This window comes from Electrona antarctica (genome assembly GCF_951216825.1).
Source record: "Electrona antarctica genome assembly, chromosome: 15".
NCBI classification, from domain to species: Eukaryota; Metazoa; Chordata; class Actinopteri; order Myctophiformes; family Myctophidae; genus Electrona; species Electrona antarctica.
Window position 1 is genome coordinate 33614398 of NC_136796.1, and position 26481 is coordinate 33640878.

The window sequence follows — 26481 nt, forward strand, 5'->3', positions numbered from 1 at the left end:
CCGGGTGGCAGCACCACTTTCGGATTCAGGCACCCGCACGAGTGCCCGAAGGGGAAGGGGGCTCGTACAACTCCGCCCGCTCCCCGCCCATGAGGCCCGGGTGCCCAGATCTGAAGCCGTATGTTCAGAGTTCCCAAGGTCGAAGGGTCAACTCCGCCCACTTCCCGCCCACTCCCCGCCCACGAGGCCCGGGTGCCCAGATCTGAAGCCGTATGTTCAGAGTTCCCAAAGTTGAAGGGTCAACTCCGCCCACTTCCCACTCCCCGCCCACAAGGCCCGGGTGCCCGGATATGAAGCCGTATGTTCAAATGAACTGAAACTGAAGCAGTGTGCCAAAAGTTGAAAGAAGGTGGTCAAATGAACTGAAACCGAAGTAATGGTGTAAGAGTGCCCAAAGTTGAAAGAAGGTGGTCAAATGAACTGAAACCGAAGCAATGGTGTAAGAGTGCCCAAAGTTGAACTGAAACTGAAGCTATTGATTATCATTATAAACACAAGTAGTAGATTCATAGTTATATTGTTATTGATTAGACTGACCCAAAGCATCAACCTTCAACTTTGGGCACTTTTACATGTAGACTGACCCAAGGTTGAAAGTTGATGATCAAATGAACTGCAGCTATCCAGTGCCCAAAGTTGAAGGGCGCTTCAACCTTGGCTACTGGGTAGCTGAAGTTGAAGCTCTGCCCTTCAACTTTGGGCACTTTTACATGGTGGTCAAATGAACTGGAACTGAATCAGAGTGCCCAAAGTTGAAAGAGGTGGTCCAATGAACTGAAACTGAGGCAGAGTGCCCAAAGTTGATAGAAGGTGGTCAAATGAACTGAAACCGAAGCAATGGTGTAGGAGTGCCCAAAGTTGAACTGAAACTAAAGCTATTGATTATCATTATAAACACCAGTAGTAGATTCATAGTTATATTGTTATTGATTATCATTATAAGCACCAGTAGTAGATTCATAGTTATATTGTTATTGATTATCATTATGAACACCAGTAGTAGATTCATAGTTATATTGTTATTTATTAGACTGACCCAAAGCATCAACCTTCAACTATGGGTAGCTGAAGATCCAGTGCCCAAAGTTGAAGGGCGCTTCAACCTTGGGTACTGGGTAACTATCCAGTGCCCAAAATTGAAGCTCTGCCCTTCAACTTTGGGTACTTTTACATGTAGGCCGACCCAAAGTTGAAACAGTTGCCAGGGGGACATCTTTGGGCCTGGGTCCTCATCGTTGGATATGTTGTTCCCACAACCCACATGTTGTTCCCACAACCAAGAAGAGTATTTTACCCTTTACTGGAGGTTCTAGGCCCTAAAATGACCCCATGCGGAAGCGTTGACCTTTACTGAATTGCTTCAGTTTCAGTTAATTTGACCACCTAACTTCAGATTTGGGCACCGTAACATGTGGTCTTTAAGTGGTGGGCATGGGGTCATCTTAGTGGCTAGGAGGTCCAGTGAAAGGCCTACATACTCTCCCAAGATGGAGGAACAACATTTTACAATCTGGGAACCCTAGGCCTTTGTATGGCTACAGGGCGACTGGTTAAATCCTACCCTAAATCTAGGCCTAAGACGTGACACCTCAAAGTGGGTTACATTGCATTCACTGGTCAATCCAAGGGCCTACCACTCCACTCTCTTGATATGTTCTTTCCTAACTCTTGGAGACTATGTAGGCCTTTCCCTGGACCTTCTAGCCCCTAGGATGACCCCAGGCCCACCACTTAAAAACCACATGCTACGGTGCCCAAATCTGAATTTAGGTGCTCAAATGAACTCAAACTGAAGCAATTCAGTAAAGGTCAACACTTCCTCCTGGTGTCATTTTAGGGGCTGGGACCTCCAGTAAAAGGCCTAAATACTCTCCAATAGTTCCCACAACATATCAAGAGAGTGGAGTGGTAGGCCCTTGGATTGACCCAGGACCAGTGATTCAATGTACCCCACTGAAAAATAGCAGATCTACAAGCTCGTAGCGTGGCACTCGGTGCCGCACTACAAGCTTGTAGATCTGCCCAAAGTTGAAGGGCTTCAACCTTGGGTACTGGGTAGCTGAAGTTGAAGCTTACAACTTCAGCTATCCAGTGCCCAAAGTTGAAGGGCGCTTCAACCTTGGGTACTGGGTAGCTGAAGTTGAAGCTCTTCCCTTCAATTTTGGGCACTTTTACATGTAGGCTGACCCAAAGTTGAAACAGTTGCCAGGGGGACATCTTTGGGCCTGGGGTCCTCATCGTTGGATATGTTGTTCCCACAACCAAGAAGAGTATTTTACCCTTTACTGGGGGTCCTTGGTCCTAAAATGACCCCAGGAGGAAGCGTTGACCTTTACTGAATTGCTTCAGTTTCAGTTCATTTGACCACGTAACTTCAGATTTGGGCACCCTAACATGGTCTTTAAGTGGTGGGCCTGGGGTCATCTTAGTGGCTAGGAGGTCCAGTAAAAGGCCTAAATACTCTCCAAGAGTTGGGGAAGAACATATCAAGAGAGTGGGGTGGTAGGCCCTCTTATTGACCCAGGACCATTGATGCCATGTACTCCATATTGAGAGCTCAAATCTTAGGCCTAGATTTTGGGTGAAATTGAACCAGTCACCCTCCAGGCATACAAAGGCCTAGGGTTCGCATCAATGGTCCTGGGTCGATAAGAGGGCCTACCACCCCACTCTCTTGATATGTTCCTCCATCTTGGGAGAGTATGTAGGCCTTTCCCTGGACCTTCTATCCCCTAGGATGACCCCAGGCCCACCACTTAAAGACCACATGTTACGGTGCCCAAATCTGAATTTAGGTGCTCAAATTAACTCAAACTGAAGCAATTCAGTAAAGGTCAACACTTCCTCCTGGGGTCATTTTAGGGGCTAGGAGGTCCAGTAAAAGGCCTAAATACTCTCCAAGAGTTGGGGAAGAACATATCAAGAGAGTGGGGTGGTAGGCCCTCTTATCGACCCAGGACCATTGATGCGATGTACCCCATATTGAGGGCTCAAATCTTAGGCCTAGATTTTGGGTGAAATTGAACCAGTCACCCTCCAGGCATACAAAGGCCTAGGGTTCCCAGATTGCAATATGTTGTTCCTCCATCTTGGGAGAGTATGTAGGCCTTTCCCTGGACCTTCTAGCCCCTAGGCCCCAGGGGCTAGACCCCAGGCCCACCACTTAAAGACCATGTTAGGGTGTTAGGGTGCCCAACGTTGAAGGAAGGTGGTCAAATGAACTGAAACTGAGGCAGAGTGCCCAAAGAAGATGGTCAAATTAACTGAAGTTTAAGCTTTGCCCCTGGGGGCCCAGAAGGCCCAAAGAAGGACACAGTGCTCTATTGGGATGTGGGAACAATATATTGAAAGATTGGAGCACAGATCTGTCAGGAAAGAAATATGATCCTAATGGCCCAAATAATGGGGAAGGATGTTTGACTTATAGCCTGCAACACGATCTGTGAATCTTAGGCTGATTAGAGACGTTCCTGACAGATCTGCGCTCCAATCTTTCAATATATTGTTCCCACATCTCAATAGAGCACTGTGTCCTTTTTTGGGCCTTTTGGGCCCTTAGGGGCCCCTAGGGGAAAAGCTTCAAATTCAGTTAATTTGAGCATCAACCTTCAACTTTGGGCACTTTTACATGTAGACTGACCCAAAGCATCAACCTTCAACTTTGGGCACTTTTACATGTAGACTGACCCAAAGTTGAAAGTTGATGATGAAATGAACTGAAGTTGAAGCTTTGCCCCTGGGGGCCCCTAAGGGCCCAGAAGGCCCAAATAAGGACACAGTGCTCTATTTGGATGTGGGAACAACATATTGAAAGATTGGAGCACAGATCTGTCAGGAAAGAAATATGATCCTAATGGCCCAAAGAATGGGGGAGGGTGTTGGACTTATAGCCTGAAACACTATCTGTGCATCTTGGGCTGATTAAAGACGGGTTTTTTTCCTGACAGATCTGCGCTCCAATCTTTCAATATATTGTTCCCACATCTCAATAGAGCACTGTGTCCTTTTTTGGGCCTTCTGGGCCCTTAGGGGCCCCCAGGGGAAAAGCTTCAAATTCAGTTCATTTGAGCATCAACCTTCAACTTTGAGACGGCCTACAGGGAGGAGATCCAGCATCTGGCGTCGTGGTGTGCCGATAACAACCTGGCGTTGAACACCAAGAAGACCAAGGAGCTCATCGTGGACTTCAGGAGGACTAGGGCTGTCACTCACGCTCCCATTCACATCAACGGAGCGGAGGTCGAACGGGTCCCCAGCTTTAATTTCCTGGGGGTCCACATCTCTGAGGACCTCTCCTGGACCCTCAACACCGTGTCTCTGGTCAAGAAGGCCCACCAGCGTCTCTTCTTTTTGAGGAGACTGAGGAAAGTACACCTATCTCCTCAGATACTGGGGAACTTCTACCGCTGTGCCATCGAGAGCATCCTCACGTACTGCACCACGGTCTGGTACGGAAACTGTACAGCCTCTGACCGGAAGGCACTGCAGAGGGTGGTGAAAACTGCCCAACGCATCACCGGAACATCTCTCCCTGTCATTAAGTCCATCTATGACAGTCGGTGCCTGAGGAAGGCTCATAATATCATAAAAGACCCCTCTCACCCCAACCACAGTCTGTTTGCCCTCCTCCCCTCTGGGAGACGTTTCAGGAACCTTGGTTCCAAGTCCAGCATACTTAGGAACAGCTTCTTCCCCTCCACTGTCATCTACCTAAATTCCTCATCCACTCCTCTCCCCCCTCCAGTGTCAGCCCCCCCCCTCCCCAACCCATCCACCATCCCTGTCGTATCCGAGACTCTGGACACATCCTAGTCTATAGCACATGTGGACTCGTGCAATATGGCCACTGGACTTGTGGAATATGGGCTCTGGACCTTAGTTTAGCACTTTGTGCATCGGGCCATGTGCAATAAGGGCTACGTGCAATATGGACAGATCATGTTTTTTTTCTTCCTTCTCATATCCTTATTTATTTATTTACTTATTTATTTAAATGACTACTGCTCAGCCCATATCTACTGTTACTACTGTACTACTGTAATTAATGTATCCTCCTCCTTACTGACATGTTTGCACTATTGGTGAGATGCGAAAATACTTTTCGCTGTGCTGTACTTGTACTGTACATTGACAATACATTGAATCTCATCTCTCATCTCATCTTAGACACAACTTCATGTGCTTCATGACCCTCTTATACTGTATATAAAATATATAATCTACAAATGTAATTGTGTAGATTCATAGATGGATAATAGTAAAAAATAAGTTATTTACAACATGCATGTCCTATTATGGAAAGAGTGAAAAAGAGAAGTGAAGGAGAGTGAGAAGCGAGAAGTGAGAGCGAGAAGTGAGAAGTGAGAGCGAGAAGTGAGAGCGAGAAGCGAGAAGTGAGAAGCGAGAAACGAGGAGAGAGAAGCGAGAAGCGAGGAGAGAGAAGTGAGAAGCGAGAAGTGAGGAGAGAGAAGCGAGAAGTGAGAGCGAGAAACGAGGAGAGAGAAGCGAGAAGAGAAGCGAGAAGTGAGGAGAGAGAAGCGAGAAGTGAGAGCGAGAAACAAGGAGAGAGAAGCGAGAAGTGAGAAACGAGGAGAGAGAAGCGAGAAGTGAGAAGTGAGGAGAGAGAAGCGAGAAGTGAGAAGTGAGAAGCGAGGAGAGAGAAGTGAGGAGAGAAGTGAGAAGCGAGGAGAGAGAAGTGAGGAGAGAGAAGCGAGGAGAGAGAAGTGAGGAGAGAGAAGTGAGAAGCGAGGAGAGAGAAGCGAGGAGAGAAGCGAGAAGTGAGAAGTGAGGAGAGAGAAGCGAGAAGTGAGAAGCGAGGAGAGAGAAGCGAGAAGTGAGAAGTGAGGAGAGAGAAGCGAGGAGAGAGAAGCGAGAAGTGAGAAGTGAGGAGAGAGAAGCGAGAAGTGAGGAGAGAGAAGCGAGAAGCGAGAAGTGAGGAGAGAGAAGCGAGAAGTGAGAAGCGAGGAGAGAGAAGCGAGGAGAGAGAAGCGAGAAGTGAGAAGTGAGGAGAGAGAAGCGAGAAGTGAGAAGCGAGGAGAGAGAAGCGAGAAGTGAGAAGTGAGGAGAGAGAAGCGAGAAGCGAGGAGAGAAGCGAGAATTGAGGAGAGAGAAGTGAGAAGCGAGGAGAGAGAAGCGAGGAGAGAAGCGAGAACCACGACAGACACATGTGTGTGTCTGTCGTGGCTCTAGCGGCTTCTCGTGGCTCGCAGCCTCGCTTCTCTCCCCCCTCCACGCAATTCTAGCCTACCCAAAGGTAAAATCCATGCGCCGCTTATGTTATGCATTCAAAGAATAAATGCACGCCAGTAACAACTATTAGTAAAATCATATTTATAGATATCACAAAAGAAAACAATAAGATATATAAAAACATACATATTACCAGTAAGACACCTGAGGGTGAGAAGGGTGAGGTCGTGTGCATGCATCCGCCTGGGTGACAGCAGACTGCTGGGTGAGCGCTGGAGCTTTGGAATGGGGGGTCAGATCAACATATGGAATGAGTTCTATACTGGCCATATATGGAATCTCAGTGCTCACTAGTTTGAAAACGCCACCGTGTCTTAATGGCCACACTGCACATTAAATAAATGTAGGGGTGTGGCTAAGAATCTGGGGGTTGGACTAGGGGTGTGGCTGAGAATAATTACCCGTAGGTACCTCTGAAAACCTAAAGAATCTGATTTGACGTCCAGGCAAAAACGAAGGGAACACAACTGTAGATGGTGTTGAAAGAAGATGTCTGATGTTCCAGGCCTTGGGCATGACTACGCTTTAACGCTTGCTAGTGGAGTGGATACCGATGTTGACAGCTAGACAATCATCAACGATGACATCATCATACTGTATGTAAATTATGCCCATTGACTTCCATTATAATGCTAAAGTGAACTACAGTATGTATTTCAAAAGTATAGCAGGGTTTTACGTTAGTAAACATTTGGTGATGTTCAATGCAGTGGTTTGTAAGAAACACAGACAGACCGACCGACCGTCTTATGTAGACGGCTAGACTTTCTCAGAATCAAAAAGAACTGGATGTATAATAAACAATTAACAATTTAGGCATTTAGCAGAATTTAAATGGTCACTTAAAGTACAGTGCAAATAAAACAAGTGAGTGCTTCAAAGAAACTAAGACTTAAGGTAAACATCAAACCTAGCATTTGTCTAAACAGATGCTATGTAAGTGACAGCATTTGTGGTGAGGCAAAAAACATATACAGTAAATAACACAACACTGTGAACAGGTAATGAACATAGATCTGCATAGTATGGGATCTATCAATCAAGGTGACAACAAAGGTATAGAATTGAGGTGGAAAGTTAATTAAACAATCTCTTTGGGGTTCTCGCCCACTTCTGGATCACCTTGTTATGCACAACACACAGATTAAGTTAAACGAAACAACTGCAATTTGGACAAACAAAAATAATAATACTGATCCCAGTATGTAACAAAAAATATTTAAGCTTTGCTACCTTCCAGACATTATCTTTTGGAAGTAGTGTCAAATAGACCCAGGGACCATTGTATCCCATGACTAATTAAATATTGGCAATAAAAATTAACAAAATAAATATTTTCCCATAAATATTTTCACACAGGCATGACTTTGTTGGACCAGGGTCTTCCCACCCACTGTGACACCTGGTCTAGGCCTGGGAGACAAATGTGTGACAACTCTTAAAGCAGCCACTTGGTTTCCACAGCCTATACGATACATTTGGTAACAGAGTAGTTTCCCCTGTTCCTCCAACCAGGACAAATTAAGGCCAGAATGTGGACTGAATCTCGCAGGTGAGTCTCCATACATACACACCTATCATCTTCCTCAGGTCTAATGACTAATGACAGTGGACAGCACAACTTCTGGCTGTTGACCATTTGACTTTGAGTTTCTGTGTCAAGTCCAGACAGAGATTGGAGCACTGGTTCTCAACGTCGGTTTCGAGGACCAGGAGGGGGTCCAAATGGACCCTCATTTTCACTTACAGTGTAGATTGGAGTCCTAGAGATAAAAAACGGTATCAAATGGGGGTGCGTGGTTGTATGTATATCAAACTTGGAGGTCCTTGAAATGAAAGAGGTTGAGAATCAGTGAACTAATCCACGTTTACTACACTGTAAAATCCTCAGTGTTCATTAACTGTGCATTTGGTTCCGTTTGGACACTCTTTAAGAGCGGGCGACCCCATTGGGACTGCTGGCCGCCCACTGACAAAGCGTTGAGAAACATTGAATTGGAGTCGTCTGGCGTCAGAAGTGGATCGGGGTCATGTGACTTCCTCCGAGTCTTCTGGGATTTGGGAGGCTACATCGGCCTTGAACTGTTCGGGCAGATATAGCTTAAACTCTGCCGGAAGCTCGTCCTCAGAGTACATTCGGTCCGTGAAATACACCCTCCACAGGTGACAGTTGGCGTGGATCTGCACGCGTAGCGTCTCCGCGTAGTTGGTTGAATACGCCCTCTCGGTGAAATCCTGCAGGTTGACCACGATCTGGTTCCAGTCGTCGTCCAGTCTCATGGGAAAGGTGCAGGTGAACGGCTTCAGCTGCACCTTGCAGTGGTAGCTGCTCGCCCGAAACCGACGGGGGACATTTTTATCGTCGAGCACCTGCACTTCGAAGGTGAAATCCTCCTTGAGGTTCTTGATAACCATGACAAGAAAGGGAAGTGTGATGCTCAGAGTCTTCCGGGGGTCTGAGGGACACGCGATATATGTGGTAATGACGTTAGTGCCCTCAGCGGTTAGTTCCATGACCGGTGACTGGATGTCTTTGTCTTGGATTCTCTTGATTTGACCGATCCCTCTCTTTTTATCCCATAGGGAAAGAGGTCTCTGGTCAGCGCTGTACAGGATGGAAAAGTATTTGCTTTGTTCTGTGTTCTTGAACATTTTCTAGGTGTGGTCGTTGGCTTAAACTCAACTGCCACCGAAGTCGTGTTTGTTTGCGAATATAGTTTGTGTTCACTGCTGGTCATTATATAGTTCCTTAGGTATGACGTAATAGAGATGTACACTAGTACAAACGGTTGTCCAAATTTGGACTTCTGGGCACTGTGGGCAGACTATGATGTTTGTTAGATACTGCACAGGCATCAAAACTAAGAGCCTTGCGATTGTGATGTACCTGAGCCCTTTTCAACACCATTTGAGGTCCTTGGAGATGTGTGTAACAAGGAACTTTGCAGTCACTGATATGACCCTCACCATTGCGACACCCTTGATGGAAATGGGGGCATGCTGTGCTCTCTTCTCTGCTTCCTGTAGTTGACAGTCAGTTCCTTGGTCTTCTTAACGTAGAGGGCAAGGTTGTTCTCATGACACCACTGTGTACATCCCTGTAGTGGAGACAGTATGTTCGTTGACAATCAGGCCCATCGACGGCATAGCCACAGAGTTGTGAGTGTAGAAAAAAATCACACCCGTGGTGCAACTCCCCTCTCCCCCCTCTCTCTCTCCCTCTCTCTCATTAGCAGGCAACAGTGCAGCACTATCTCTCTCTCTCTGTTTCTGGCACAACAGCGCCCCTACTGGTACTCATTGGTACTCGTGCTCATAGTCACATAGGTGAACGTCACATAAGCCAAATTCCAATACCGCAACTTTCACACTCGCTCACTCCCCTCGCGTCCTCCACTCGCTCCTCGGCTCCGCCCCCAGTGAGGAGGAGTGGAGGAGGAGAGGATTCGATGCGAGGACAGAGTGGTGGAGTGGATTTGCCTCTAGAATCGGAATGTACTCCGCTGTCATTTCAAAGCGACGGCACATTCCGCGATCACTTATGACGTGAATCAATTCAATTCAATTCAAAGGGCTTTATTGGCATGGGAAAACATACGTTTACATTGCCAAAGCAAAAGTGGTGGAACAATACAGTGTCACACAGCTGGATCACTGGAACTCTGAACCCAGAGCCATACAGTCTACAGAATAGACAATTCATTTTTGTGCATGTAACCGAGGCCAATGTGTATGTATTGGTAACATGTGCAACAAGGCTATTTATTCCTGAAATAGTGAATAAGCACCAGGATGCGCACACTTTTATATTATATGATTGTGAATGTGAAGGGAATTCCTGACCTGCCCGCAGCCCTCGTTCCTTTTTGCTCGTATAAATAACCCCCCCCCCCCTCCTCGGACAGTCCCTCCTCCGACGGTCTTTGCAAATAACGGACACTATAACAGGAATTATTATAGGTAGTTGAAGAATATAATCTACAAACAAAGGCCCATACACAGACCTTTAGATACTTAGACTAGAAAATACTCAGGCAAAAATACGGAGAAGTTCTGCAGACAGATAGATGGATGAAGAAGCACAGGCATTCAGGTGGATGAAGGTTCCGGAGTTCCATTTTATTTGCAGACACAAAGTACAGATCATCTCTCCTGCATGGGCCTAGGCCACCCGCCTCACGGCGTGTGAGCCACTGACTAACTGTTACAAACATTTTCAGTAGACCTTATACCACTCAAAGACAGAGACATCAAAGGAAGAATGCAAAGGTGGTCCCAACCCCCCTGTACCAAATGGTCAAACATGTCTAGATAAGGTAGTGGTCACCAGGAAGGACAGAGCCAGGAGGCACAGTAGGTGTCCTGGCCTACTATCAGCAAGCCAGATCTTTAGGGTCCCTCCTGCAGCTGCCCATACATCCTGTCTAAACACGTCATGTCACTCTCTCAGGCCCTGAGAGACAAAGATCCACTTTAGTTTAAAACATGGTTCTTTATGCTATATTAATGTGAATTATGGTTTTCCATATACATCATAACCTCCCTTTGAGACAATCATGTCTCATAAAAACGAATATGGAAACACAATTATTGACCCTCGTCCTCCCTTTGGCACTGACTGGAACATCAAGATGACACAAAGAAATCAAACAATTACAGTAGAATTAAAAATGGCTTACAAACTTCCAGGCATTCAAAACTCAAAACATGATCATTGGCATAAATGATAACCCGTAAACATATATCTGACATTTAAACACAATACACCGTCGCTGAATCCAACCCCTTTTGCTTCACTCCAAAGCACCCAATTATTGAATACAAAGTGTGTTACGGTTCTTCAAACTTTACATCTGATGCTCTTAGCATCAGTTAATGTTAAGGATACATTTTACCATAGTCATCCATAAAATGATTCATTTTTGTTTAGTTAACTCATCTTTAGGACATGCAGAAATCATCTATAATTATTTCAACACTCTAGATTTCCCAAGGCTCGTACAAATAACAGCACTGCGGCACTTACAACATTCACTTCATGACCCCTTAGGTCATGGACGGACCAATGCGAGACCTGACCACCTCTTTGTGATTCACACCCACGAAACAACATATAAAAAACGTGCATGCTACTATTACCCACTTACGTTAAAATCCTAGAGTAATTTATATAACTTTAGAGTTTTCCCCACATGTCATAGCAGAAATACCTTCGTTGACTTTTCCCATTCACAAATTTATTCGAACAAAAATAAGAACTTTATGCACAATTAGGACGATTAACACTTATGCGTACGACAGGAGCGCTGTCTTTCGCCTGACAAAGAAACATCTAACTAATTTTACTCCGGTAAATATTTCTATTCAGATCCAAATCTCCCCTAGGCATATTCATCCCCATTAAGTCAACTTATCTAATTAAATCCTGACACATAAAATCAACATACATGCCCATTACTATGTTGAACTAGACAAACGTAGACATACATTTGGAATCAAATGGAACGATATCCATCTGATATAATAAAATCTTCTGTAACGTTTCTTCTCCTTTTGTCTCACCTTCGTCATCAGTCAGCGCACACGGGCCAAACGAGGTTTGTGATGCAGTACACTTATGCACCGCATGGCGTAGGCCGTTCTGTTGTAGAGTTGCCCTTTGTCCCGTCCGGAAACTTTCATTCTGAATTCTGATCTGAATTCACTTTATCACCTCCTCCCTTTCAGTCATGATAATACAACATGACTAAAAAAACGAGAAAGTGAATCAGTGTCATCACAGGAGCACGTAGGCCTCTGCGAGGCAGAAACTCGTGACTCGCCGCGTTGCGAGCTTGTAGATCAGCTCCGTCGAGCCGCTGAATGGAACGAAGCCACGACGCCTCGCCGCCGGCGCCTGTCGAGTCGAGACGCGCCGTGAAGAGTCAATGAAGTGGCCATCGCCTCCCTTGGACCGCTGACCGCCGATGAACGCCCCCGGGCCGGGGCACGCTGTGCTCCGTAGCACCCCTCTCCCCGACGTCCAGCCGCCGAGCATCGCCTCTGGTCACGATCGCCGAGAGCATCACGCCGTTGCCCATCGCCGCTCCACGGTGCAGGCCGCCACCGTCGTGGTGGTGATGAATGAAACCCCCCCCCACCGCGCCGGGCAGGCCGTCGCCATTGTCCCGCTGGTTCGACTGCAGTGCGCATAGCGCCGTCGTCGTCGTCGCCGTTCCCCTCCGTCCAAAAATAGCCGACCGAAATATCTATTAGACTGAATTAAATTGTCCACTGGCTCCCTCGCCTGACGCAAAAATGCATCAACACGAACGAGCTCGGCACCACTTTGAAGAATATAATCTACAAACAAAGGCCCATACACAGACCTTTAGATACTTAGACTAGAAAATACTCAGGCAAAAATACGGAGAAGTTCTGCAGACAGATAGATGGATGAAGAAGCACAGGCATTCAGGTGGATGAAGGTTCCGGAGTTCCATTTTATTTGCAGACACAAAGTACAGATCATCTCTCCTGCATGGGCCTAGGCCACCCGCCTCACGGCGTGTGAGCCACTGACTAACTGTTACAAACATTTTCAGTAGACCTTATACCACTCAAAGACAGAGACATCAAAGGAAGAATGCAAAGGTGGTCCCAACCCCCCTGTACCAAATGGTCAAACATGTCTAGATAAGGTAGTGGTCACCAGGAAGGACAGAGCCAGGAGGCACAGTAGGTGTCCTGGCCTACTATCAGCAAGCCAGATCTTTAGGGTCCCTCCTGCAGCTGCCCATACATCCTGTCTAAACACGTCATGTCACTCTCTCAGGCCCTGAGAGACAAAGATCCACTTTAGTTTAAAACATGGTTCTTTATGCTATATTAATGTGAATTATGGTTTTCCATATACATCATAGTTGTTATTCAGTTCAGTCCACATATAAATAAATACATATTTGTCACCGTCATTCATAGCAGTCTGTGCATTCAGGCATGCACAGAGAGAAATTAACTATAGCTTTTGAGGTGCGCACAATATAGCCTACTTTTATTATGCTTATATCACACAACGCAATAAAGCCAGTGGCTTGTTGTGGTCCTTTCACTTTCACATAGGCTATAGGCTACTGTATCATTCTGAAGCTCTGCTCTATTAATTCAGCGAAAATGTGTCTCTTCAACAAACAGCAAAGCTTTTTAGTTTAATGTGTGTGCGTGCATGTGTGTGTTGGGTCAGCGACAGCGTCTCATCAGCCGCAGCGGCCGGCAGCTAGTGGATGGGGGATGCATAGTATCGGGTTTCAAGCAGTGTTTTCTGTGCCACATGTGGAGGAGGCGGACTTATGTCACTGGAGAAGGAAAAAAACATGTACACGTGATGCGGAAATCCGCAGCGAGGAGACAACATACCCCACCGAGCCTGCACCTGATGTACACTCGCTCTATGCGGTCTCGGAGAGCCCACTCGGCTCCTCCACTCGACTCCACTCTCCTCCTCGATGGAGCACTTTAACAATCGGAACGTTAACCATTTCCGGGTCAAGCTGGAATGACCCCGAGTGATCGAGTGGGAGTGAGCGAGTGGCCGAGATTTTGGGTATTGGAATTTGGCTATAGTTAGGTGAACGTCACGGACATTGCTGTTCCTTGGAGTGGTTGCACCACTCAAAAAGCATGGGAGAGGGAGATGCTATAAATACCAGCAAACACTCCCACCAGCTGGTCCATCCATGTACATCCTTATTGAACAGGTCATGAAGGGTTTCAACTAGCACCAGTGCTGCCTCTCCCCTGGTCCCCCCCACCCCCCTTCTGTCTCCCTCCCTCTCTATCTTTCTTTGGAATGATGACCCAGTGTTCCCAAACTCATATATATGCCTTTAAGTCAATAAGCACATGAAGAGGAGCCACAACAACCTCTACTGCCAAATGCTGATGGATGACAGATCCCTTGGGCCTGAGCAACGTGTCAGCAAATAACCATCTCTGTAACCAGCCAGAAAAATAATTTAGATGAACCAAACTCGGCCAGGGCAGGAGAAGTAAAGATAGCCGACTTACTGTACACAGGAAAGGGCACTATAAACAATAAAATTACAAAACAAAAACAAAACACATTGTACATCTTTCATCTTATACACTTTGTCCATATTCTTGCCTGCATTTAATTCTACATGTTCAGCTTGAGTTACTACTCGTGTTGCAATTAATTATGGGTCAGAGGAGAAACCAAATAAAATGTATTTATTTGATGTAAAATGTAAGTAGTGGTAGCCATCCATATACCCAACAGCAGGTTTACACATGAGTCGACACAGTATGACCACCATGATAGTGCAGGTGTATATATTAACACAAATACTACTGTGCATTATAAAATCCAAGGTGGCAGTTAAAGCATCTACAAGGTTTTACTGTATATTTAAGTTCAGTAACCCGGGTTTACCTCACGGCTCACGCCACCATCACCGTGAGGTACCACCTTTCTTCATGAAGTTCTAAAGATCACCACTAGGTGGTGGGAAATCCCATCTATAAAAATAAATGTCCTCTACACAGCAGTGGTTTTCACATGTTTGTGTACAAGGGGAGATCACTAGATCAGAATCTTAAAATGTTTCATGACATTAATTTGCATTTATTTTTAGGTTTTATGTCCTCAATTACACACAAAAAACCTGAACTTTGAACATTTAGTGGATTTTCTGTGGTTTGGAGTTTACTCTGGGGTTTGGAAGCCTTTTGAGCTGCAATGAAAACAGGCAAAACAGTTAACAGTGACATCTGCTGGCAAATCCCATTGACATATATGGGATTTGCAGGCTGTGATATCACAAACGGCAGGAAAATCAAAGCACTTGTTTGAGCCAGAAAATCCAAGACCACAGGAAAATCTACTGAATGTTAAAAGTTCAGGTTTTTTGGATGCAATTGAGCTCAGAAAACCAAAAACAAATTAAGAAAAATGTATGTTACAATCCCTTTAAGGCACACCTATATTAATATCAGGAACTTGTGTTTAACAATTAGGGTTAACAGTTTGAAGTTGACTGGGCTTATATAGGAGCGGTGTGTCTGATCAAATTTATATCAAATACTGAATCAAGCCATTTACACACACACAAAAGCCAGAGTAAACATAATAACCCTGTTAGTGTTTTAAACCCTGTTAAAGCACTATTTCATACCGTCACACATTTCCAAATATAGGGAAAATACTCAAATCTTGCTCACAGGATTGTATATTTTCACTAGTTTGGGTCCCCGGGAGACATCAGATGTCCCTTTTAGATCATGAGCTAAAACGTGTGGGAACCACTGCTCTACAGCATTTCTAGAAACCTTAGAAACTATCAATTCTGAGGAACAGGGAGCCAATTGGCAATGAGCAGATTACATTTACAGTAGGAGAGGTTGGTGAGTGTGAGTCATTCCAACCTGACCCAAGCTAATCCTCACGTGCTGATTGAGTAGACCGCACCACACCACAAAGAGCTCTGGAGCAACAGAACCATTCAAAAACACACTGTGAGAACAATGAGAGTGGCGAGAAGTGCTGCAATTTCAGCGACTTGTGTCATGTGGCCTGCGTTCACAGATGAAGTCATGTGGACTGGAGAACAATTCAGGTGACAGGCAACAGGACAACTGAAGACCAGCCAATTGGTTTATAGCAATGTATTTTATTCTAATTTCCAATAAACAGAGGATATATCAGTCCCTTATTTGTACAAAAATACCTGAACTGGATACAACATAGATCCGGGAGCCATTCAGACATTTACAGAATGAAGCAAAGCACACTGGGGATGTTTATGCACTGCACTATATGGATCGTTTACTTTCCCTGAAATGTTTATATTTACGTTTCATTTGACTTTAAAAACAGCTTATGAAGACTTAAAATCCATAAAAAGATAAGGAGTCGACAAGTCAGACTGCCTGACTTGCCTCTACAATGTGAAATCTCCAATGTGAATGAGAAATCTATGGAATTCATTTTAAAAGCATTGATCTGAAATCTGCATTAATTCCAGTTAGGTGGCGGTTCAAAGGCATAGCTACCTGTATATTACTCTGGACGGAAGGTGTCGAAGAGCTTGATACTCTATTGCCTATTATGTAGCGTAGTTCAGAAAAGAGAGGCACCTGCTGCAAGAGGCTTGCTTAAGAAATTAATTCAAACACGCTTTGTTACGCACCTTGAAATCAGAATAACCGTAACATGAAAATAAAAAAAACGCACAACCCTCTCTAGCCTACGGCATACAAATTGCCCTGCTTGTGATGAAAGAAAGGTGTACAAGAATATCCCCACATTCTCCGTTTGTGTGTGTTGACTTTACAGCACTAACATATTCCACTCAGCTGACTGTTGTTCTGAAGACTGAGTCGATTATGTAGAATGGTTAGAAACGTACAGGAAGAGAAGGGGGATATACTATATAGATCCAAACAAATGGCATCATTGTAAAATAGATGCTGACAGAATTGACAGCCGTGAATGTAACCTGTAAATTCCGAAAAGGCCGTCAACTTACAGAACTGATCAGTTGTTTCTTTTACACATGCCAAAAGTCCAGTTTGATTTTGAACAAAAAAAAAAGAAATCTGCTTAATTTAATACTGTATATATTCTGGTATATTCTTTTTTCTTTATATAAAAAGGTCATTTTTGTGGCAAACAAAAAGATATACAATAAAGTCAATATACATACAATCAAATAATGGGAAAAAAGGACAAAATAAATCATTCTTCATTTTAAACGGAGTTATGATCAAAAAACATAACGCCCCTTACATAGTGATCTGTGACCTAGGTACAGTGTTAACATCTACATCCTCTCCATAGCTTCACATACTTAAAAATAGATACTGTATAGTCATATAGTTGGACTTGTGTATAAGGATTGCATTCATAACACAGTGATTAAGATGGAGGGAGGAGGAGAGAGATAAAAACGCTAGCTCTCTTCTACAGGACAGTGCTGTACTGTCCTAAGTGACCCATGCGGATGTGTTTTTTCTTTTCTTTGCACAGAACCTCTACTGTCTGTGAGTGGACTGGACATGCAGGTAATTAGCCTACTCCATAAAACAAGGTATCGAGCAACTCCAGTCCATCCCTCGCATCCTGAAGCTGGGCTGACAAAATCCTGATTACGATGGCACAGCTGACCAGAAATAGCGACATATTAAGCTTACTATGCATTGCCGCTGTGAGCTTATAGACCTGCTATTTTTGGTTTGTGACACTGCCGGACGACGGAGCATAAATTAGGCATGTTTCCATATCATTTCTGGACTCGAGGGTGAACCCAAAGGCAAGCAACCTCTTGCATCCAAAAAGGTCTGATAACAGCCCGAGCGTAAGCCTTATTTATACTTCAACGCACAACCGCGTCGATTGCCGAAAACAGCCGACATTCCACTACAAAATAAATTAAGAATAAAACTGACGCATTGAAGAAGTATGAATAATTGGGCTTTACTTTCCCTGCCCTTTTAGTGATCTTGAATCTGAATACAACAGTCTGGCAATCCACACACACATTCACCACAGGGTCATAGCTTACAGGCTGGACATAGGGGGCTTCAAGCATTATCCAATCCCTGGAGAGTCTGCCCTGGCTGACTAAGGCCTGATTGGTGGAGCACAGAGCTGGTGAGTCAGTGAAATAAGTGATTGGTTAATTGGTGGTGGCAGTGGCATGAGTGACAATGACGTTGCAGAGAGAGAGAAAGACAGAGAGAGAGCTGGCCTGGCAGGGAGTCCAGCAGCCTAGCACTAACCCTAATTACTGTAAATCTGGCACGGGACGAATGGAGCAGACAGGAGTTGAGGGTGGCGGCTAAATCTATTGCAAGCCTTGTGAGCAGGTATTATGTCACATGCTTGCATGGCCCACAGGTCTCAATTTTCTTGTCCCGTGACAATAGTTCAGAACATGACAAGACAGGAAGAGAAAAAAGGACCAGCTGGTTCTTACAACTACCATACCTTGCCTACTGCCCTCTTACTGCCATTCATGTATGATCATCACATTTGTTTTGGATAAAGACAGGACAATGTGAAATGAAGCTATGGCTGCTGAAGTTGAAATACCAGAATACCAGAAAAGCTGAGGAGGCCACTGTTAAATTAACAGTATAAAACCACATGGTGATGGCTAAATACAAATGCTTGATATTCAGTCCATTTTCTTAAAATCTTGGGTGTTGAGTTATTGTATGTGCATTACAATACAGCATTCATTTCATACACAAGGCTCACTCTTTTCACTTAAGGCAAGTGGGACTCATTTGACCGGGTATTGCTGCTCCGCCAGTTGAGTCCGTGTTTCAAGTCATTTGTTTGATTCAACATAAATACAATAACAGTTCTGGGAGTGCTTTCGTTGATTTGTCTTTAACTGGAGTGGAGGGAACAGTGGTCAAGATTGTTCACTCAGGGCTGAATCCTTAAACGAGAATTGCACGAGCATCTCCAAGCTGCTGGAGAGACCGTCATTCAGACCAATTACAATGTGCAAGCAGTGAGCTTAGAACAGACTTTAGGAATAAAAAATGACATTCATACACAACCTCACTGACCGTAAATCCAATATTTAGCCTTTTAGATTCAACATTCCAAAATTGACAACGCGGTGGAAGAAGCAGGGGGTAGAGTGATGGGGCAAAAACACATTTTGTTTTTAGAAATCTGTACAAGAGTCTTCTTCTCCTTCCTCTTACCCCTCTAATACTGTGGCCCACCGTGTGAAGCACCTTCATAATTACAGAAGTGATTGGATGGTGTTAAGTACAGGCCGCAGGGCTGGGCAAGTGGGCAGTCAAGGCGACGCTCCTAAAACTCTCAGAAGGGGCCGCACGATCAGGCCAAGACTCGCTCACTCCCATGCTACTGTAATCCGATCAGAGCTGGAAGAATTCTCATGCAGGCTTTCCAAAAAGCTGTAGAAGGAAAAGAGATGGGAGGAGGTGAAAGGACGGTGGGCGGGCAGCTTCATTCAGCCAGTCGACTGTCGACCGTCCGCCCTGGGAGTGCAAAACTAGTTCTGCATTGAATCAACAGTAAAAAAAAAAGCATTAAAAATGACATCAAGTAATCAACTCTACAAGAGGCCCGTTAAAGCGCTCCTGACTAAACATTCCACTGCCCTTTCAACAAACCCTAGTGTTTGTTCTGTTCCGTTTGCCTTTATCTTTTCTCTTCCCATTGGCCTTGTATAAAACGCATCCGAGTTTGTGTTGGGGTGGAGGGGGTGGCTTGCGCTGATAAAGTGTGTGGAACAGGAACACTGCAGAGATCATTGAGGCCACATCAAAAAGGTTCACAAGGGGAGAACGGGGTTTGTCAGCTTATCCAGACTGGACTGCACAGGTTGAGAGGCCTCCGAGGATCGATTTGAACCAATCACACCCGGAAGGTCCTCTGTCCATCCCTGATGATTGCTGAGGTGGTGCACCCTGCCTCTGTCAAACCAGGAGGGGGCACCACAGCTTATCAGACCATGGGTGGTGGGGGAAGGGACTGTGGGGGGAGGAGAAAGCACTCCAGTTGACCAGATGTTTTCTAACTAGTCCATGTGTAGTTCCTTTTCATGGAGCTGTACACTGAACAGTAAAAAACGATGACGATTTAACAATCAGGGGTCGCTTGACGACTGTGTGGAGGTTGGGATCAGCGCCAGGGCCAGAGCTTCTTTATGCTGGGAACCAACAGAAGGTCCCGAGCGGTGGAAAAAAACCCAAAGGAAAACAAAACTCTGGGCTTGTGAAATCAGGTTACCGCTCTACAGCACTGGGCCCGTGCTGGTTCGCTGCATCTTTTTCACATCCACAAAACTCGGTATAACCTCGTGTCGCCAGCCAGCCATGTCATGTCGTGGTGGAGAGGCCAGGAGGGGATGGGAGGGGGGGTGGTGACGGGGTGAGGGGCGATAGGTTGGGATCCTGGGGAATAAACGGGGTCACAAGGCCACTGCGGTGCAGGGATGTTTCAGCTTGCAGGGCAGCACTCCTCTGTTGAGCTGGTAGAACTCCACCAGGTGGATCAGGTCGGTGAACTTGGTAGCACCGTCATCCAGGCTGAAAAACATCTGGCCATCCTCCTCACACTAAAACACAAAGAACATGTCTGAAGGTCAGATTATGGCTGCAACTAATTATTTTCTCCCAATTACTGTGTTTTTTTTATACCGTACATACAGATACAGTACAATACCAAAAAGATCGAAGTGAAGAAAAAAAGATTCTAACAGATTAACTAAAACAATTGGCCTCATCAAACCGTAGGCCCTGTTCTATACTTTGGCCATACAACCAATGTTGTCAGCTATTTTGGTCTTTTTTGTCGACTACAATGACGACAAAAAATGAAGAATAAAAAAAGAGCACAATAGCACTTTCTAGACATACAGTCATAGCATCACCGAGGATAAAAACACAATAACGCCAGAAGGCTTAGTTCCATTGTGGTCCTCTAGAAAAAACTACATCAGACAGATATATACATAAAAACTAGAATCTAAGAAATGTGCAGTCAATGCACTTAACCTATTAAATAAAGTGCTATACCTAGACAAAATAGTACACAATAAAGTCCACAGTTAAACATTAATTTTTAAAGTGCACGGACAAAACAGTATTTTAAAGTACATATTTAGTAAACATTCAGGGAAATAGTGTGATCGATAGATAGTGTTAGCTAGCTAGATAGATAAGAGGTGTGTGTGTGTGTGTGTGTGTGTGTGTGTGTGTGTATGTGTGTGTGTGTGTGTGTGTGTGTGTGTGTGTGTGTGTGTGTGTGTGTGTGTGTGTGTGTGTGTGTGTGTGTGTGTGTGTGTGTGCACGTGCAGTTTAAACTGTTGAACATCAGATGACATAACATCTACCCTTCTTCCTTGTGCTCCTGCTGAACGTATCAGAGTCAAATGAGTTGTGACTGACTAACCGGTAGGATCTGGAAGTGCTTGATCTTCTGGTGGTGGCACATGGTGAGGACAAATGCCTTGGGGTTGCTCTGGCTGTCTCGCAACAGGAACAACCTGACATGGAGGAGATGACACAGCAATCCATGTCATAGAACTCATGGATTGAAGCAAAATAAAATCTCACGACTGAAACTGTGTGCGCCCACTACTAGCTACTAGCGCCGTTTCCTAAACAATTAACACAATATGTAAATGATATCGTACTTCCTGCCGTTACATACTTACTGCCAATCAGGTGAAGAAATCACAGACTGAGGCTTTAAAGTTTGCTTTTATATGAAATATCCGAGACGATTAGGGTATTATGGAAGATGTTTCTGCAAATAATGCTAGTTAGAGCATTTGAAATGCTCTGAAATTCTACAAGCTCTCCATGAGTCTGCGACGCATTGAGAGCTTGTAGAATAGGCTACTTTGGCTAATTTGCTTATGCTTGAATAGAAGAAATGCTGGCATCTCCAGAATCCAAAAGAACTTTATCCATGAGAACGAAACTATAAAGAATAGAAATACAATACTGTATAATAAGGGCAGAAGTAGAATTTCGTCCAAGACCTGAGCTCTTACCCATCTACTTGGCCTTGATGTATGAGCATTTTGTGAGCTTCCTCTCTCATGATGCGTCCATGGAACCATAGTTGTGTTCTGTGGATCACTGAAAAATGAACAACTATGAGACTTTGGACAATGTGCCAATGTTGACCATAGCGTTAAAGTCAGTTTTAGACCAATCACAATATTTCATTGCTCTAATTTACAGTAGCACTTACAATTGGAGAGTACGTACGTACACCCTGTTTACACAACCTCTGTGATATTGCTTTGCCAATATTAAAAGCCTGCTTAGTGCAGTACAGTGTTCTGGTCTGCATATGCGTACCTGTGCTAAGAGAAGGTGGGTGGAGGGGGCTGGGACTACCCAGGACATTCATACGCTGGCTGCGTTTCTGAAGGGAGAAAGACATATGACACATGAGCAAGCAACTTAATAACATCAATAATAATCAACATTATTTATCACACATACAGCCTCTATTTGCCCTGGGTCAGGGTGAGATAAAAGGACCAAAATAGGACCACAATGGAAACATTTAGGAACTTTTGTGTTGTCCTTGAATGATATGGCAGCCGATCAATCAGCACAATCTAAAGTGCCACTGCGTGATTAACGGTCACTGCAACTGCCCTTCGCTGCTTTAAGGAGCCTACCATGTCAAACATGGATTAAACTCAGCTGCCAAACATGGCTGTTGCCATGACAGTTTGGTAAGATGTACAGCTACGCTACAGTAAAGAGCCATTGGACTTTATTCAGGTCCAAAGGAAGCAAAACAGAGCGGCAATCTGTGACTTTCGGCAGATGGCATGGCCATGGTTTTCAGTCAGCTCCCTCCCCACACTGTCAGCAGTAATGTTAATCTATTCATTCAATTAAAGTGTAAAACAAATGACAATGTTCTTATTGCCACTGTGAATAAATGTGATAAAGTAATTATTGCCTGGCATTTGGCATTGGATGGCCAAGTGATAATCTATATTTATACAGTACATTGAGTTACAGAGTGCTTAACAGTTATGCAGAACAAATATAATACAATACTATATGACACAAAGAATAACAGACACAAGGCACACTAAAAAAGAAAGACAGTCACAAGCGTCACTTAATTACAAGCTAGTCTGTGAAAATGGGTTTTTAGAAGTGATTTAAAAATATGAAACTGATTTTGCTACCCTTATATCCTCGGTCATGATTCAAGTATAATAGAACACATGTGTCTCTGCCAAACCACAGTCGCCGACTCGACTTCACAGCCTCAAGCCTTCCCTTCAACTAAACCCTTCCATGTTATGATCTTAACCCCTCCTACCCCCCACATCCTGAAACTATGTATGTTCTTCTTCTTTCTCCTACTCTCCCATCTACTGTTTCACCCAACGCCCCCCACCCCCCAAAGACACACTTCTTTATTGTACAGTTGGGTGCCACCGATATTGTCCCTTATCATTTGACCCATTTAGGCCTGACCTCAAAAAAAATCCTTCTAAATCCTCCAGTTTTCTGAAATAAATATTTTCACGATTTTTCAAAAATAGCAGACCTACAAGCTCGTAGCGCGCCACTCGGTGGCGCGCTATGAGCTTGTAGATCTGCTATTTTTCAATAGCTAAATTATAACATAATGTTTAAAACACCAAAAGGGGTTCCCGCCCAAAATGGGTTAACTGTCCTTTTGCGCAGATCACGCAAACCTCAGCAAAAAGAAAAGGACAATATCGATGGCCTCCAACTGTAACAAACATCTGACCTGCCATAATCAAGTGAACGTATTTTATTGTATTTATATCTACTTCAAATTCAAACATTTTAAAAAGGATAAAAATTGGGACACATCGGCTGCATAATTGCTGATACCGGTGTCATCAATAAAAAGCAACTTATGGCCAACAATATTATATCTCCCAGACCTGGCTCTATCTGGCCATATTCCTTACCCTCAGTGGTGGGATGTAACTATTTGCAATACTTTTCTACTCTTAGTCCTACACTACATCTCAGAGGTAAATATTGTACTTTTAATTTCACTACAATTATTTAAAACTTTAGTTACTAGTTACTTTGTAGATCTTCATTATTATTACAAAACATACATTGACCACTTCAGCCCAATAAACATTTCAGCTATTTGAAACCACTGTATATAGACAAATCCAGAGAGCTGCCCTGAGCGTAATTAACACATTTATTGCACACATTTAATCCATTAATAAAATGTCCCCAGCCATATATATAAACACGGAACACTTTTGATGATTTAGAGAGGTAATTTTATTTTTGGGTGCGCACTGAAAATAGATCTACAAGCTTGTAGATCTGCTATATTCAGAATGCAACCAAGTGTAAAATCAGGCATTACGACGCCATCAAGGCCTGCCAAAACACATTTTAGTCGACAAAATAAACTGTAGATATAGTTGACTAAAACCTTGTGATATTTAGTCGACTAAAACTAGACTAACCCTAAACTGTCAGGATCTGCCTTCTGTGTGTTGTTTTTGTTGTTCTTGGAACTTATTCTGAAGTTATGCTATGGTGTTCTTGAATCTTATTTTGAAGTGATGCTTTGTGTTTCCTGTTTTCCTTTGTAGTTGGTTCCTGCCTTGTCTCACCTTCCCTGATTTTTGGTTCTTTGTTTCACCTGTGTCTTGTTTTCCCCCAGCCAATCCTGTTGTTTATTTGATTTGAGTTCACCTGTGTCCTGTTAATCTTGTGCCTATTTAAGCCCTGTGTTTGGTTGTGTTCTGTGTTGGATTATTGTATTGTCACCTGAGTTCCTAGTCTGTTTTATGTTTGTTTGATGGTGTTGCTCTCCTGCAAACCTGTTTAAATAAACTTCCACTTGATTCTGACTTCCTCGCATTTGGGTCCTACTTGGAAACCACCTCCTGACAGAATAATCCAACCACCATTGGACCCAGCGGGAAGAGTTTTGTTTTTGATTATTTTCAAGATGCCAGCAGTTTGGAGCAAGCCGCTAGTGAGCCCAGGTCTGTCGGTGTACACCCCTGTGACACATGCCTGTACTCTGCCATCTCCTGCCCATGCCTTGCCCACCCAGGGGCTCCACGCTCCTCACCCTGAGCGCTATGGAGGTAATCCTGAGTCCTGTGACTCTTTCCTTGCCCAGTGTTGGGCAGTTTTTGAGGACCAGGCACCTGCCTTCTCCACTGAACATTCCCGCCTGGCTTATGTGAGGTACATGCTCACAGGAGAGGCCCTATCCTGGGCTATTGATGTGTGGGAGGAGGAACAAAGTTTTTGCTCCAGCTACAACTCTTTCACAACAGAGCTGAGAAGAGTTTTTGGTTCTCCAGTATCTAGTGTTCCTGAACCTGTGCTGCCCAGCAACACCAAGTCCATGCCTGTGCTGCCCAGCGCACCCAAGCTGCCCAGCGAACCCGAACCCGATCTGCCCAGCGAACCTGAGCTGCCCAGCGAACCCGAGCTGCCCAGCGAACCCCAGCCCGAGCTGCCCAGCGAACCCGAACCCGAGCTGCCCAGCGAACCCGAGCTGCCCAGCGAACCTGAACCCGAGCTGTCCAGCGCCACCGAGCCTGTGCTGCCCAGCGCCACCGAGCCTGCGCTGCCCAGTGCCACCGAGCCTGCGCTGTCCAGTGCCTCCGAGGTGCCCAGTGTCACTGTGCCCGGTGCTGCTGACACTCTTCTGCATCCCTGCGTCCCTACACCTGCCTGCTTTGTGAACTTCCCTGATCTTGTCTGTAATGACTCGGTACCTGTCTACCCTGAGCCGACTCCAGCCCAAGACCCATTTGAGGGGTCTCGTTTGGTCGTGTTCAGGGGAACCCGTGGGACCTCCAGAAGGGGGCGTGCGCGACATGGTTCCCGACACCGGCAACGCTCCCTGTTGCCCAGCGTCATGGATTATTCGCTGCCCAGCGCCTTGGAGTCCTTGCTATCCAGTGCCCAGTGTGTATCACTGCCCAGTGTTCAAGAGGCTCCACTGCTGCCCAGTGCTACTGTGACTCTGCCCCAAGTTTTGCCTGAGATTGTGTTGGCTGGTCCCGCCAACACCCTGCCTAGTCCCGTCAGTGACCCGTCCGAGTCCTCGTCTGTCCCTGCCTCTGTCCAGTCCGTGTCCTCGTCTGTCCCCGCCTCGGTCCTGTCTTTGTCCTCGTCTGTCCCCGCCTGTGTCCAGTCTGTGTCTTCGTCTGTCCCCGCCTGTGTCCAGTCTGTGTCCTCGTCTGTCCCCGCCTCTGTCCTGTCTGTGTCCTCGTCGGCTACCCCCGCTTGTGTTCCACATGTTTACCCGGCCGTCGCCATCACCAACGTCGTGCCTGCATCCCCATCGACTTCCCTCGCTGATGCTCTGCCAGCGGACTATGCCGACGCCCAGCCAGACGTCCTGTCAGCTGTCTCTGCTGACAGTCTGCCTGAGACCCTGTCCGTTTACCCTGCTGACACTCACATTGAACATTCTGAACTGCCTCTGGTTGTCGCTGTTGAACCAAACCCAGTGTTCCCCCAGCCACCAGACTCCTGTTCTGTCCTCCCAGTGTCCCCCCAGCCACCAGACTCCTGTTCTGTCCTCCCAGTGTCCCCCCAGCCACCAGACTCCTGTTCTGTCCTCCCAGTGTCCCCCCAGCCACCAGACTCCTGTTCTGTCCTCCCAGTGTTCCCCCAGCCACCAGACCCTTGTTCTGTGCTCCTAGTGTCCCCACAGCCACCAGA

General features: G+C 45.3%; 2 protein-coding genes across 3 annotated transcripts in view; both read right to left on the minus strand.

Moving 5' to 3' along the window:
- Positions 1-8277: 8277 nt before the first annotated feature.
- LOC306938068 (cilia- and flagella-associated protein 20-like) lies at positions 8278-8901 on the minus strand (the record flags this gene model as incomplete). The annotated part of the gene is made up of 1 exon (XM_079522083.1): positions 8278-8901. One exon carries the CDS (start codon positions 8899-8901, stop codon positions 8278-8280), a length of 624 nt encoding a protein of 207 aa, XP_079378209.1.
- A 5282-nt stretch (positions 8902-14183) lies between these two features.
- The window catches only part of LOC306938787 (growth factor receptor-bound protein 10-like), a 74777-nt gene continuing 62479 nt past the window's right edge, over positions 14184-26481 (minus strand). For both annotated transcript variants that reach the window (XM_079523100.1, XM_079523101.1), the window contains 4 exons: positions 22111-22177; positions 21798-21885; positions 21191-21284; positions 14184-20354 (listed from right to left, as the gene is read on the minus strand). In XM_079523100.1, coding sequence (XP_079379226.1) covers positions 20208-20354; positions 21191-21284; positions 21798-21885; positions 22111-22177 — 396 coding nt within the window. In that variant the 3' untranslated portion in view covers positions 14184-20207. The remainder of the gene's footprint in view (positions 20355-21190; positions 21285-21797; positions 21886-22110; positions 22178-26481) is intronic.